General features: G+C 36.8%; 1 protein-coding gene across 1 annotated transcript in view; it reads right to left on the bottom strand.

Annotated features, from left to right (window-relative positions):
• NLGN1 (neuroligin 1) overlaps positions 1 to 13144 on the bottom strand; it is a 126185-nt gene extending 113041 nt beyond the window's left edge. Inside the window, exon 1 of the mRNA XM_057306800.1 lies at positions 12991 to 13144. Within this exon, the coding sequence (XP_057162783.1) occupies positions 12991 to 13138 (148 nt within the window). The 5' untranslated portion in view covers positions 13139 to 13144. The remainder of the gene's footprint in view (positions 1 to 12990) is intronic.
• Positions 13145 to 15279: the final 2135 nt, after the last annotated feature.

Genomic DNA, 15279 nt, shown 5'->3' with positions numbered 1-15279 from the left:
CCCACCCCTCTGGTGCAGGATGTTGATAGTGGGGGAAGGTGTACATGTGTGGAGACAGGGGTTAGTGGGAAGCTTCCATACTTTCGGTTGAATTTTATTGTGAACCTAAAACTGTTCTAAAAGTGAAGTCTATTAATTAGAAAAAAGCATCTAGCAGGTAGATATTGACTAAGTAATATATGATAATGTTAGTAAAATACAGAATCTAGTTTTTCTTCACAAGAATTTGAAACTAGGCATTGAAAGTATATTTGGCCTATATAATCCTGAGCATGATTATGAAACAACTGGAGAATTGAATTCAAACAAATGAACAAAAATGTTTCAAATTTACCTCCTGGAATTAATTAACTAGATGATTTAATTTTTTTCCCTTTAGCACCCCGCTCTCCCTTTTTGTCTTTTTGTGAACAGCCAAAAAGTAGGAAATAAAAATTGATAATTGAAGTAATACACTCTTTATCTTATAAAAACACTTAGAATTATATGCAAAATGAAATAAATTTTAATCCAAGAGTAGTAAGAAGTAGTAAGAGTAGTAAGAATAGAATAAATTATAACTTAAAAACAATGATATCATTTATTTTAAAGGGCAACCTAGAGTTAAACCTCGAGAAGATAAAAAGCAACCTTATTAAAAATAATTTGCATGACTTTTGACAACCAACATTTTTTTTCTAGTAACTTGAATTTACTTAACAAGAAACCCTAAATAGTTTGGACACCATAATGTACAAATAAAGCCTGTTATTATCTTTCTAGAAATCAGGAGCTGGTATTGCCCCTTTTTGCTCAAGAAGACAAGAAGGAATGATTTACTTTTCAATATTTAAGTTTCCCCACGTGTAAAACAGCTGAAATAATTCAGAAGTATGTATATTTTTTACCCAGAGAAATGTCAAAATTAACATGTCTGTACTGATTCGTTATGCATCTTTACAGTCTTCTGTTATCCCAGGGCATTAACTGACACACAGTATTTCTGGTGAAGCATAATAATAGTCCTTCCATGTAAGAGTTTTTAAAATTGTTTCATATCCATGACCTCATTTGATATTTCCAGTGACCCACCAAGTTTGCCAAAATAGATAGTACTCCTATAGAATTGATGAAACAGGTTCAGAATTGATATTGCTTTCCCAAGGTCATATGGCTATAAGTGAGGTATAGTTGAGATTAAAACCTACATTCATAAACCAATCCTCTTAACTACAAAATGATGCTTTCATTCTTTATGTTAAAGTGTAATGTTTAAACAGCCTTAGGAAACTGTGTCGTTCATATTTATTTATAAATTTTTTTGCTTTGCTTGCTGGTATATTTCATTTTCTTTTAGATTACATAAAAGCATATCCCAGGAAATAGTATTCAAAGAAATATAATTTATAGCAGTGTTTTCCTGTGTTTAATGGAAAACATGTGTTCTGTGAGACTGAAGTTAATAGTTATTCTAGAAAACAAGATTCTATAGTTAAATTAGTTCGGGAAACCTAGCATATTAGCACCCCTTTGAACAGCCAATGTACTCAGCCCTGCTGTAAACTACCCATTTAACTTTGTTACATATCCTTTGCGTACCTATAATATAACCTAAGTTGATTTCATCATTAGCTCCTTTTCTCATGGAATAAATTAATGTATAATCAACTTTGGAACAGTTTCTGAAACACTTCTTTAAAGAAAATGGAATGAAACATAAATTACTGTAGTTTTTTCTTTACTTTTTCTAGTTAAAGCCTTGACTCTTCTCTAGTGTCAATGATAAAATTTTCATCATTTGAAGCACTCGGAGGGCAGGGACTATATGTTACTCATCCTCTCGCCTCCTACTAACTAATAATTGCTGGGCACAAAATGGTAAGCTTTACATGAATACAATGACCAGACATTTATTGAGTTGCTATGAGTAAAATGATATTACATTAAGAGTAAGAATAAATTTATAACCAATTTGTAGTAATTTTCCTGGTACTGAGTAAATAAATGATGAAGAAAAAAGATTAGAACTTCAACCTTGAGATCTTTCTCCACTTTTCAGATGAGAATACAAATGCACCCTATTCTGAGAGGGAACAAAAGAACAGCCAACAATCACATTTCCCCCATGAACCCTCAGCTTGAAAAGGGGAAAACTGGTTCCACTGTTGACAAGTTACACACACACACACACACACACACACACACACACACACACACTTTTTAAGTAAGATAAACTCAAAGGATAACATAGCCCTGGGGGCAGTGCAGGGCTGAAGAGTACTTTCATAAGGGGGAGCAAGGGGATCTTCAAACATTGAGTATAATGTTCTTCACATCGTTCACAGAATGTTATGACTAACCTCTAACCTTCATGAGGCAGAGACTGGATTTTCTTTACCACACAGGATCTGGAACTTGGCTGAGAGCTAACACAGGTAGACATTTGTGGAATGAATGAATGAGTGTACAATTGATCCTGCCTTTTCCAGTATAATTTAACTAGTTTTTTCTTTGGACCAGAGAGTGAAGAGTATCTTCAGGTGATAACTCCTACTATTTTCTTCTCAGGGTTTGTTTGCCCTCAATAAGTTTGCAAGTAAATACCCTCTCACCAAGAGTTGAAAAGCAGTGACTTAAAACACAATAATGTGTATCCAATTTAATCCTCAGGCATGGAGCTGCACAGTAAGATAATTGCAGGGATAGATCACGGTAAGTGATGCTAGTGGTTAAGTCTGAGCCAGGGCCAAATGGCTGTTCGGTGCTATTGCAATTACAAATGATTGCCCCTCTTTGGTAGTATCTCGCTCTAGAGATAGTTAAGGAGCCTAAAGAGCTCAGCCTAAAACAGGAGCCCAACTCCCTGCCCTAAAGTATCATGCAAAGCTGCTATACAGACCTGCCTGGACCAGACATATTTTCAAATGGAAGAGAACTAGTTTATTCATAGTAAACTGAGTCATTTCCCCTGAACCTAATGAAAAATGTCAAGGAAACAGTATTTCTCCTCTGCCTCTATAGTAGAATCCCCTCCTCAGCTTCCTCTTAATCAGATGGTCTGTATGAGGTGTGCTTTTCCTAAAACATTATATTTGGGTAATTTTCACTGTCAGAACAATGTTGCTTTGTAGACCCCAAAAAAGTGCAAAATTCTCCCTGGATTTTATCTGGTTTTGTGACCTCACAATTTGATGACCAAATCTGATAAAACCAAGACATATTAAAACAGGTTCATGAAGACAGGCTTCAGTATTTATCTGACTTGGTACTTTCCTCCACTCTATAAAAAGAAGAGGTAACAAACGTTGATAATATAATTAATATAATATAATATAATAAAATATAATATAATATGCATTGCTATGTGCCTTTGTTTTCCTGTTCTGAATATTAATGTGAACATCCCACCAATACATCAGAAATGTTTTTGTAGCTTACAGACATCTGCTACATCCTGTCAGTTGCAAATATTCAGTAACTGAAGACTGCCCCAGTCTTGCAATTTTTAGAATTATTTCGAGATTGAACAAAGATCAAAGCCCTCTACGTGTGTATATAGCTTTAAACCTATTCGAATAGAAACTAAGCTATGCTTGGTGAGAAAACGGAAGGGTAGAATTTTAAAATTTAAAAACAATGGTCTGTAAATAATAGTCATTTTTCACTTTATTGAATTTTAATTTTCAGTGTTACACTAATAGTAGTTTATTTCTTTATTTCACCAGTTTTGATCTAGGTCTGAATCTTAGAAATGGCTTTTTCAGAAGCTACTGCTTTAAAATAATTAAGAATTACTTAGTCAAGATAGTTCGTGTTCTGTAATTCTTTTGCTACATACTTAGCAATAGATAAAGGTTAATTTTTATTCTACATGAATCGAAACCATCCACTGACCACAGTGATGATTGAAGCACTGGCTCTTGTATTTCCTGATAACCTATAGGCTGTATTTTGAATCCCATTCTGTTCCAGACAAGATCTGGAAGGGACAGAGTACGCTTTTTAAAGTCAACACTGTTAGAACTTCAAGCCCATGTACCTAGAACTGGAGTGAATAATGAAATATAATTGGGTTATTAATAGACATCATTAAAATCCTCTGAGAGTTAGAAAAATATTTGCTTTAAACCACGTATTGTCTAGGCAACGACCATCCTTCTCCAAGCACATTTAACACTGTTTACCTTGAAACACGTTACACCTTCATGTCATCTGCTTACCAGGAGGATGTAATAGAAAACAACCTTACTGCATGTTTTAGTGAACTGCTCACAATTTCATTTGTCAAAAAAATAATAATAAAAGTTTTACCTCATTCACTCAGTATTTTCAGACATTTATTTAATAAATGATTTAAAATAAAGGTTCTGAGAAATAGAATCTGTATGAAAGTGCCTCAAAAATGGTTAACTTAGGAAATGAAATGTCTGATTAAGATGCATTAGAAATCTTAAGAAACAATAATGTTACATGTGGGATGATCAGAATGATAGCTATTATAATAAAGACATTAAGGAAATGGTTTTAATAATCTCAGAACTTTGGCAGAACGTTAAATTGCCTTTTTTTGTATCAGAAGTAGCTACAATTGCTTCTAAAAAGAAAGAATAAATAGCAGGCTCTTGCAGGGAGGGTGCCAGCGAACTCCAGGGAAACCACAGAAGGGCACAGCCCTGGATCTGTCTTGGCTACCCTTGGGAGAATTTGCTTGATATCTGGGAAGGCAGGATCAGACAGACCCTGGCTTTTGCTTTCATCTGGGCACCCAGCTATATCAGGACTGGTCAGGTAGCATTTCACTGCGTATGATAAATTGATCCAGTGTTCGCTCCCCTGGTGGCCTAAGAGTGCTTCCGCAGAATTGCTGGGGCCCGTGCAATGCAGCATCAAGTCATTTACTTAGAAGCGACAGGCTCCTTTGGGGCCGTGTAGAAATATCAGGATAATCAGATGTCTCTTACTACTTCACACGCCTCAGTCTCTTTATGTAATGTCATGTGGGGCTCCCACCATAGGGCCGGTCTCTCAGCCTCTTAGTACAAGGACGAGAAGGGGACAGCACATCTCGTTCAGGTTCACAAAGGAATATAGACTTTTTTTTATCCTTAAAGCCTTAAATGCAGATATGATTTAAAGATTTCCCCAAATGATTTGTTTAATCTTTTGACTAAGCAAATTGCTTTATGTACATGAAAGTATTGAATTGAGAACTGGACATAGGGGCCATGTTGCTTTCCCATTTTTTTCAGCTTTACCCTTAGATTTTGTAAAAGTGCTATTTGTTTTGGGGCACGTGGGTGGTTCAGTCAGTTAAGTGTCTGACTTTGGCTCAGGTCATGATCTCAGGGTCCTGCGATTCAGACGCCCTTGGGGTTCCCTGCTCAGCGGTGGGGAGTGGGGACAGGTCTGCTTCTCCTTCTCCCCCTTCCCTCTCCTCCCCCCATTCATGGGCTCTCTCAAATAAATAAATAAAATCTTGAAAAAAAAAAGCGCTATTGGATTTTACCTCACCAATTCCTCATGTTCTATTCACCCCTTATTGCTTTGCAGACTGGCTTTTTTCTAAAACAGTCTTTTTGATTCTCTTCTTAGTCTATTGACTGCTTCGTCTGTCACTCTCCAATTTCTATCTTTTAACCGCAACCATTCCTTCTTGGTCTCATGGTTACAATAAAATATAATTTGTCTTCTTCCTTCACCTTCAAGATCAAAACTGAGGAGGAGGAAGGCCTTGCCTAAGAACTTATTATCTAAGACCTTATTAGTACTGGCTTCAAAGCTTTGTTCAGGTATAGGAAGAACCAAGAAAGTCACCCAGGTCTGTTTCCAATTCTTAAAAAGGCTCAAATAAAAGGTGTGTGTGTACACGTGTGCGTTTCAGGGGTGTGATGGGGCAGAGATTTAAAATATCACTGTTTTGTGTGATAACAAGATAGATTCACTTCATTGTAAGGAAGATGACCTTGCTAATTAAAAAGGCAGGCAGGGAAAGGTTTTCTCTCTTGGGATTTGACAATCTGCCTCCAAAAAGTTATTGCTTATCTTTGGGAAGTATGTGAATTCGATCTCACAGTCAGAACAGTAATTAAGAATGTCCTCAGCTCTTCAACTGAAGGGAGGAGTTTCAGGGGGACTAGACTGGGAGATCTTGCTCACTAAAGACTACTTTGCTGAGCGGGGAGTACCAAGCCCTCTTCCTGCATCCTCCATCTCTTTGATGCCTACAATTTTGTGATTTATAAGAAATACATATTTTGTCATTCAGAGGGCCAAAATATATTTCTCATATGTATTTGGTCTTCGTCCAGGGCTCCTGGCTCACAGCTCCTAAGACACGTGTAATTTCCTGTGATGAGAGCAATAAAGGTTTCTTCTTTCTTTCTTTTTGATATATTCATTCATTTAATAAAGGTATCTCCTATTATGCTAATGATGTGACTTTTGTAGAGCTCTTAGGTAACCTTAGGGTAGGGGACTGGTTGCCAGGAGAACCAACCATGTGATTAAAGGGTTGGAACTTTCAGTCCCACCGCCTGACCTTTGATGAGGGGGAGAGGGGCTGGAGGCTGGAGGCATGAGTTAATCAATCATGCCTATGTAATGAAACCTCCATAAAAACCTGAAAGGGCTGGGTTTGGAGAGCTTCTGGGTTGGTGAGCGTGTGGAGATACAGGGGGACTGCTGTGCTAGAGAGAGCATGGAAGCTCTGTGCCCTTACAATGATAACCTTGTCCTTGCATTCTTCCATCTGTCTGTTCCTGAGTTATATCCTTCTATAAAAACTGGTGATCTAGTATATAAATGTTTCTCTGAGTTCTGTGACTTCCTCTAGCAATAATCAAACCTGAGGAGGAGTCCTGGGAACCTCTGATTTACAGCCAGTCTGTCAGAAGCACAGGAAACAGCCTGGGGCTTGCCACTGGTGTCTGAAGTGGAGAGTGGGGAAGGCAGTCTTATAGGACTGGACCCTTAACCTGTGGAATCTGATGCCTCTGGTGTTGTATGTGGGAGAACCCTCTCTCCCATTTTGGAACTGGGCCCAGGAACCCTAGGGGAACACTCTAGGGTCTCCCAAAAAAGTCAAAATTTTGCTCGATTCAAAGGGCAAAAACCCTCTAAAAATTGACTGGCAGGTGATCCAGGCATTAATTCACACTGAATTTCTTAGACTTGGGACTTGTACTGTTGGGAAAAGGGGGATGGGTCCTGAAGGAGAGACTAAATGAATGGAGTTTCCTAAAAGGTCATTGGCAATTTAGATGTTAAAGTTTAGAAAGACATTTTCCCAGAGAGGCTCAACCTGAAAATAAGGAAATAGGATAGAATCTCGAATTTTTTATGACCTGGGAAGATTTTAACTTCTTGACTACATATGACCCCTTCCTGCATATATTAACGTTACCGTTAGAGTAGGCAGCTACTTGGCTTTAACAGGATGCCTGGAGTCCAGCAAAGGGAGAGTCATGGCTAGCTATTGGGAAAGTTGGAGACCTGTCCTAGCAGCACTCCAAAAGCAAAGCCACCAGAAGCCTGATCAAACCAGACAGGCCCAAGACAGAGAAGGCCAGAGACCCTGACCAAGTAAAGAAGAAAAGGCATGAAACCCTGCTCTCAAAGAAATCCCCTCCCCAAGTAATAAATATTACGCCCCCTAGTTAACAACTATCAGTAAAAGATAGAGACCCAAACCCGAGGGCACACAGCTCTCCCTTGAGCTCGCTCACTCTTACACCTCACGAGTATACTCTCACTTTAATAAACTTTCCTACTTGTGCCACTCAATTGTTGTGTCTGGTCTGTCTTTGAATTCTTTCTTGCAAGGGGACTAAGAACATTTGGTGACATCCTGGGGATGGGCTGGATGGAGGCCTCAGGGCCAAGGGTCTCTCCAGTCCACCTGACAACATTACTGACCACATGATCTATCAGAAAATTCTAACAAATATATAAAATTGTTGTTTTCATATGCAAATCAAGGAGTGTGATTGAGGTGATATGAATAGAACAAGAACTGAATTAATTCACCATGAGCTGAGCAGAGTCTGAGAAGGCCATGAGAATCTATGGCACCCAAAAATTTACAACAACCCTGGGGAGGCCACTGGACTTTCCACAAATCAGGGAGTAAACGTTGAGCCTAATTTATCTGTAGCCAAAGGATAGAGTGATCCAAGCAGATTTTTGAATTCCACACTTAGTAAATATTCCCACGTGACTCTCTCAACCTCCATGACCCAAATTTAAGCAATCTCATCCACACCCTTGGCAGAGAGCACTGAGTCTTCTACCTGGGACATATTCAGTCATTTGTTAGATTGAATTTCCCAGTTGACATCACTTAAAATAATCTCATTACTAGATAAAGAACAGAAACATTTTGCTGACACCTGAGACAGTGACTGAGTCTACTCTGAACACTATTAAGCCCACTGTGACTAGTAGAGTGCCTTGATCTCTGGGAAGTCCTTAGTAAATGTTTATTGATGATTAATCCAAAAGGTTCCAGAAGCTTTACAGGAGGTTATAAACAGACAGAAAAAAATCCATAAATCCCTCAAGACAGGGCCAGTCTTACAAGAGTACTCAAAGTGTTTTCTCTGAAGCAGTTTTAGAAGAAAAGAACCATGAAAGGAGAATTCTAAGTATCCTAACTTTATGATATGGGTTTGCAAATGCATTCAGAATGCCAAGTATTCATATAAAGGGCTTATCCTTTTTTTTTTGGTTTTAACCTTCCCTTATTCCCCATTTTATTATGAAAAATTTCAAATGGAAAGTTGAAATAATAGTAAAATGAGTGCTCCCATGTTTACCATCTAAATTCAACAAGTATTAATATTTTGCCATATTTGCTTGCTCTCTCTTGCCCTCTTCTCTCTGTTTTTGAGAGGACCATGTCTTCCCCACAACTAAATCAGTGTTCATCTTCTAAGAATAAGCATATTTTCCTTTATACCCATAATATCATCATCACACTTAAAAATGTAGTGATTCTGCAGTATCATTCAATATTTAATTCACATTCAAATATTCTCAATTGTCCCTAAAATGTCTATTATAGCTATTTTTTTTCAAACCAAGATCCAACAAATCTTCCGATATCGCATTTTGTTTGTTATGTGTAGAACATTCTCCAACTTTTTTTCCCCGTTATAGTGACTCTTTGAAGAGACAAGGGCAATTGTTTCGTAGAATGGCCTACAATCTGGATTTCTCATGTTGTTTCTTCCTGATGTTAAGTAACCTATTATATTACTCTGTCCTCTGTATTTCCCATGAAATGAGACTTATATCTATATGGTAAGTGAAATAAGTCAAGCAGGGAAAGATAATGATCATATGGTTTCACTCATATGTGGAACATAAGGGATAGCACAGAGGACCACAGGGGAAGGAAGGGAAAACTGAATGGGAAGAAATCAGAGAGGAAGAAAAACCATGAGAGGCTCTGGACTCCGGGAAACAAACTGAGGGTTACAGAAGGGAGGGGAGTGGGGGATGGGGTAATGGGTGATGGATATTAAGGACGGCACGTGTTGGGATGAGCACTGGGTGTTATATGCAGCTAATGAATCACTGAACACTACATCAACAACTTATGATGTACTATATGCTGGCTAGCTGAACATAATAATAAAAAAAAAAGTAAAAAAAAGAAATAAAAAGAAAGGCTTGGTTAGATTTAAGTGAAACAGTCTTGACAAGAATAGTCTATAGGCAATAGTTTGTACTTCATATTACTTCAGAAGGCACATAATATCAGCTTCTCCTGCTGTTAATGAAGTTAAATTTGATTTCTCGGTTAAGGTGGTTTCCACCAGATTTTCCCACAGTAAAGGTAACTTTTCCCATTTGTAATCAACAAGTAACCTGTAGGGTAAATTCTGAAACCTTACAATTATTCTGTTAACCACCAAAATTTTCATATAATGGTTTCAGCATCCACTGGTAATCCATCAAAAATCAATTGTTTCACTGGGGATTACTCAGCACTTTTTATTATTACCATAAACACAGTTAAGTGATATCTTAGAGGAAGTACAAAGAGGAAGCTAAACCATTAATAGAAATGTTTGTGTCTTGAACTCATTTGAGAGCCTGCAGATCAGCATAAAAATAAGTAGATAGCTGATGGGATATGTTGAATACATAGCAGAGCATATTTGTCTCTATGCAAAGGATACTGGAAAATTACTCAAAGATTTAAGTAAGTTGAAGAGGATAATGTTTATTTTTATTTATTTATTTACTTTTGAGGATAACCTTTACAGTTTGTCATATACACTATGGTGTCTTCATCTGTTGTTGGTTACTTATTTTAAGAGAATCTGAAACAGTTTGACAATAAGCATAGTAGAATCACCTAACAAGAAACAAGAAACAAAGGTGGGCGGATAACATGAACAGTAAATGCCTTTGAAGTCTGAATAGTAAGATGGTAAAAGTAAGTTAAATTAAGAAGACCAACTGATATCTTCAAAAATGGAAAGAATTTCTTAATTTCTCTAGTGCAGATCATTGCAACACTATCAAAATCAAGAATTGAATGAGTACAAAGGGCTGGAAGTTCCTTGAGACATTAAGCAGCACAACTCATCTGCAAACCTGAGTTTGTGAGTGAGAGTTACCCAAGTGGTTTCATCAGCCTGAATTCATAAGTTTATTTTCTAGTACTATGATTTGAGATGGAAATATGAAGTTTTCCTTTATTTTGTTTTCTGAGTATATATATTGATTATATTATTAGTAAAACATGCAAAATTATAAAAAGAATACTAAAGATATCCTTAATTACACCTTCCGGATATATTCTTTTCCAATATTTTAGTGTACATCATTCAAGACTTTTTCTGTACGTATATATTTTAAGAAAAATACAATGATGCTGTTTCACTGTTTTTGTAATCTATTTTTTCATCTAAGATATATTATGGACATCTTTCTATGTCAATAATACAGTTTTATATTATCATTGTAATGATGGAAATTATTACATTGTATAGATGTACTATAGTTTACTAAATAACAATCTGTTGAAAGTAACAGGGCATTACCAGTTTTCACTGTTGTGAACAATGTAACAGTGATCATTCCTGGATTTCAATTTTTATATATTATCATATGATTTTCTCATACAAAAGTACTAGAAGTAGAATTGCTAAATCAGAAGATACACACTTAAGAACAACTACTTGCAATACATTTTAATCTATTTATTGCTACATAGTTAGCTCCTTGCTTAATTTTGTTTTGTCCCAATTTATTTAATTTTATTTTGCCTAAATGTAGTTTTTAGAACATTTTCTTATCATATATTGCTTTTTAGCTTCTATAAATCTGCCAGAAAGCTAGATATGACTTCACCATCAACCGTCTAGTTGCTTTGTAAATATCTTTAGCCTACTAATCTAAGGCAAGTGGAGTTCTAGATCTCCAGGCTACTGGGTGGTTTATTGCAACAATAGCAAATCTTACACCGAATTCTTTTACAAGGATTGATTGGCAAGCAGACACAAACATTATATGTCCTTTTTTTGTAAGTTCAAGGGGGTCCTTTCTCTCTGTCCTGAGAAACTTTAGGAAAAACTGTGAATGAAAATTCCTTTTCTTTTACATTCTAGGCATTTGCAGCAAAGGAAGGACCAGCCAATATTTGAGCTGGGTCAGGCAACAAAATACTCCACGAAACGGGAATGACATAGTGCTACATGGAAGTTGAGATCTAAAACACATTTTTGAAAGTATTGAGCTGTTGGGCTTTTTGTATTCTAGTACTTGTTTAGGAAAGGGCAGTGATGTCCTTACCAACTTTCCAGGCAACAGTGAACTTTAAACACCTGTCATTTCACTATACAGATTTCTAACATCCTTCATCCTGATGGGCAAACTTTTTGGTGTAGTTTCATCGATAATATTTGACGTGCTTACCTTGGGATATGGATTTCTGAACAGTTTACATTTTATTTAAACAGTCACATATACCCACATATTACACAATATAACCAGAGTTTTTCTTTTTTTTTTAAGTAAAGTTCCCATTTATTATTTCATATCTGATACCATTTTTATCTCCAACTGAACAATGTTCTTCAGAGTTAGGTTTATTCTCCTTTGTAGACACCATCAGAGTATATCTGATATATATCAGAAAGCAAAGTATCTTTAGGAAGTATAACAGGCGCTATTATTTATTCTTACTTCTATTAATATTGTCATTATTATTCCCATTTTGCAGAGAGAACGGAAGCTCAGAGTTTAAGTAATTTGCTTCAAATCATACAACTAATATGGAAAAAAACTTTAATGTCTGTATTAATCAAAACTTAGCTCTGGGCTTTCATCATCCACAATAAGGAGGTAAACACTGGGTTATGTAGCTTTTACAGCTATGGAAGAACCTGGAGAACAAACAGGAATATGTGTGAAAACATATAAATCATTTTGGACAATATAATAGACAATATACTTATTTTTAATAGTTTGAACAATTCCAAGATGTTCCCCTGTATAATTATTTCCTACATTAGCCTTGGAGAAAGGCCAGGGTATCATGCTATCTACAGGAGGAATTAAAATGCATGATGATGCTAAAAAGCTTCTTGGTGACCTGGCTTAATATAGAGATGAAATTTGACAAATGAATGATTAATACATTCATTATACCATTTTTTCTCTTCTTAGGAAGTGGGTATGATGAATAAGAATCACATGAAGATCTTTCTCAATATTGCCTACATTCCCATGACAATTTTTAAAATATTATCTCAGAAAGCATTTGGCAGGAACTGAATGCCAGTCATTACAAAAAACAGTTTCTATCAAGTCGTTTCAGCATAGGTATTCTCTGCTATTGACTGAGGGATATTCTGTACGCTCTAAACTTTCAGTGTAAAAATCAAATTGCTGAACTCGGTTTTTATTGTCTTTTCTCATTTTTTGCTCCTTATACCCCATTTTCCTGTCTTCGTGAATGATCGCGACCCTGCTCACAAATCGTCCTATCCCCTTTACCTTTATTCTCGTTGGCTGCTCCATCTGGCACACCTTCACTGTGTCCTAGCCACGCTCTCCCAGCTTTTTCTTTTGTTTTTGTGTCTCTTGTATACCACAGTGCCTGACATATCACAGGTTCTCCAGACTGTGAGATGAATAAAGGCATGAATGCATATATTCATTTTTCTTTATTATGTTTTATCTGATCTATTTGGATCCCTCAGGCTTTAGAACTGCCAGGAAAGGAACACATTTTGGTTTGGACACTGGAAAAAGCTGTAGGGGCACGTGGTGGGTCTGCAACACAGTGATTTGACCTCAGGAAAGTGTCATCTGCCCTTTGCCCTGATGTTCTGTCTCTTTCCTGGTGTGCATTGCAGCTGCATTCTGCACACTAGTAACATACAGGCTCCAACAGACACTGATGGTCACAAGAGAAGTGTGGATTTAATGACCAACATAGTAAGATCAGTAGTAAATCTAGAGACATTATTTACTTGAAAATTACATATGACTTTTTTTCATTTAAAAAATTTTTTTATTTAAATTCAATTTAGTTAAGATAGAGTGTATTATTGGTTTCATGGGTAGAATTTAGTGATTCATCTGTTGCATATATAGCCACTCTGGAAAACAGTATGAAAATTACACATGATTTCAGAATGGCAAATGTGTTGGCACAGACATCGGAAAATTATACTTAGGACCTGTTTAACTTATATTAGGTATCTCATCTTAGGAAGCACATTAGCCACTTTACTTCTGCATACTCTTAAACAATTATAATTAAATACAAATATTTCTTTACATACATGTGCTATAGACTGACATAGTTCCCAGTCCTAGGCTTAAAGACAAAGTTATACTATTTCATTGGCTAGGGTCCCCCCCCCAGCCAGCAGCACAGCTGATGTTCAGCCAGCACAAATTATAAAAATGTCAAAGTCCTCAAAGAACCTAACAAGACCATTTTAATCCAAGTGCCCCATGCACCTTGATTGCTAAATTTACCTTTGTGCATTTAGGAAACTTCTCATTTCCTAAGAATATATATATTTTCAGCTCCACTTAACACTTTTTATTAGTTAGATACAGTGGAATTAATGAATGTGTGTGTGTGTGTGTGTGTGTGTGAGTGTGTGGTGCACCAGGTAGGGGAATAGGAGAAACAGGTGGTGTATGGAAACATATTTATTCATCCGTTCCATACCAACTGTCTGGAATTCTTACCTCTTTAAATTCTAAACCAAAAATTGATTGTTTGGGCCCCAGTACTTCTAAGTCTTGAAGGTACAGGATAGACAATTTCCCTGGCAGCCTAAGACATCTAAAACCAAATGAAGACTTAATAAGGAGTGGAAAGTCATTCACTTTTACATGATACTTGTCTGCTTGTATTAGGTCTCTCATCTCCAGATTTGACAACAGGCTAACTGTACATGCTTGGACATGTTTGAATTGAGGGTTGTTACCTGTAACGTCTAGGTAATGACCTCAAACAGATGCAGCATTCTTTTGCTCTTCACAGGACAAGGACACACTCTGAAAATAAATTTGTCTCTAATTTCCTTTGTTTCCCGTTTCTATTTTGATTTCCTGAGCCTGCTGTATTTGGAAGGCAGACGTATTTTCCAGATGAGGCCGTGAGGAAGGCAACAATCAGGACATGCTTTATGATGTTCTTTTCAGGTTGCTTTAGGCAACACCATATCTAAAGAACCCAGCCTTCCTGAATGTCCAGGCAGGTGGCTCCTTTATGAAGCCCCCTGAAATAGCTCATCCCAAAATGGACGAGTTACAAGCTACCAACTGAGCAGGTAAAAGCCCTGCACTCTGAGTTCTCTGAGGTCAGTCAGTTTGACTAAATGTACAAAGACGAGAACTACATGGACTTTGGGGCTGCTTTTAAAATGGGTCAATAAATAATCACCATTCAATCAGAACAGCAGTGGAAAGACTGGATGTATTCAACGGCAGTAAAATGGAGTTGAAAGCTACTTTCTTTCCATTTAACTGAGCTGTTGTAAGGATCAAGTGAGAATCCAAATAAAAACGTTTCAGAAAATGTTAAATGCAATTCCTCTCTATCCTACCCATTATCTTTTCTCTTATTATTTTAGTATTTTTTCATGACTGCAGCTGGATAGAAGCTAGAAGTAATATTTGAGTTATTACCCTTTATAAAATTATTAGAAATGAATGCCCTCTTAAAAAAGCAAATATAGGATGGGTAGCAAGGTACTGGCTCTCCGGTCAAGCTTGTGGATGTATTTGGTCAGAAAAGACTTCATTTTAATGGGGTCATCA

This window comes from Ursus arctos, unplaced genomic scaffold (genome assembly GCF_023065955.2).
Source record: "Ursus arctos isolate Adak ecotype North America unplaced genomic scaffold, UrsArc2.0 scaffold_4, whole genome shotgun sequence".
Taxonomy (NCBI): Eukaryota; Metazoa; Chordata; class Mammalia; order Carnivora; family Ursidae; genus Ursus; species Ursus arctos.
This window is presented reverse-complemented; position numbering and strand designations above follow the sequence as displayed.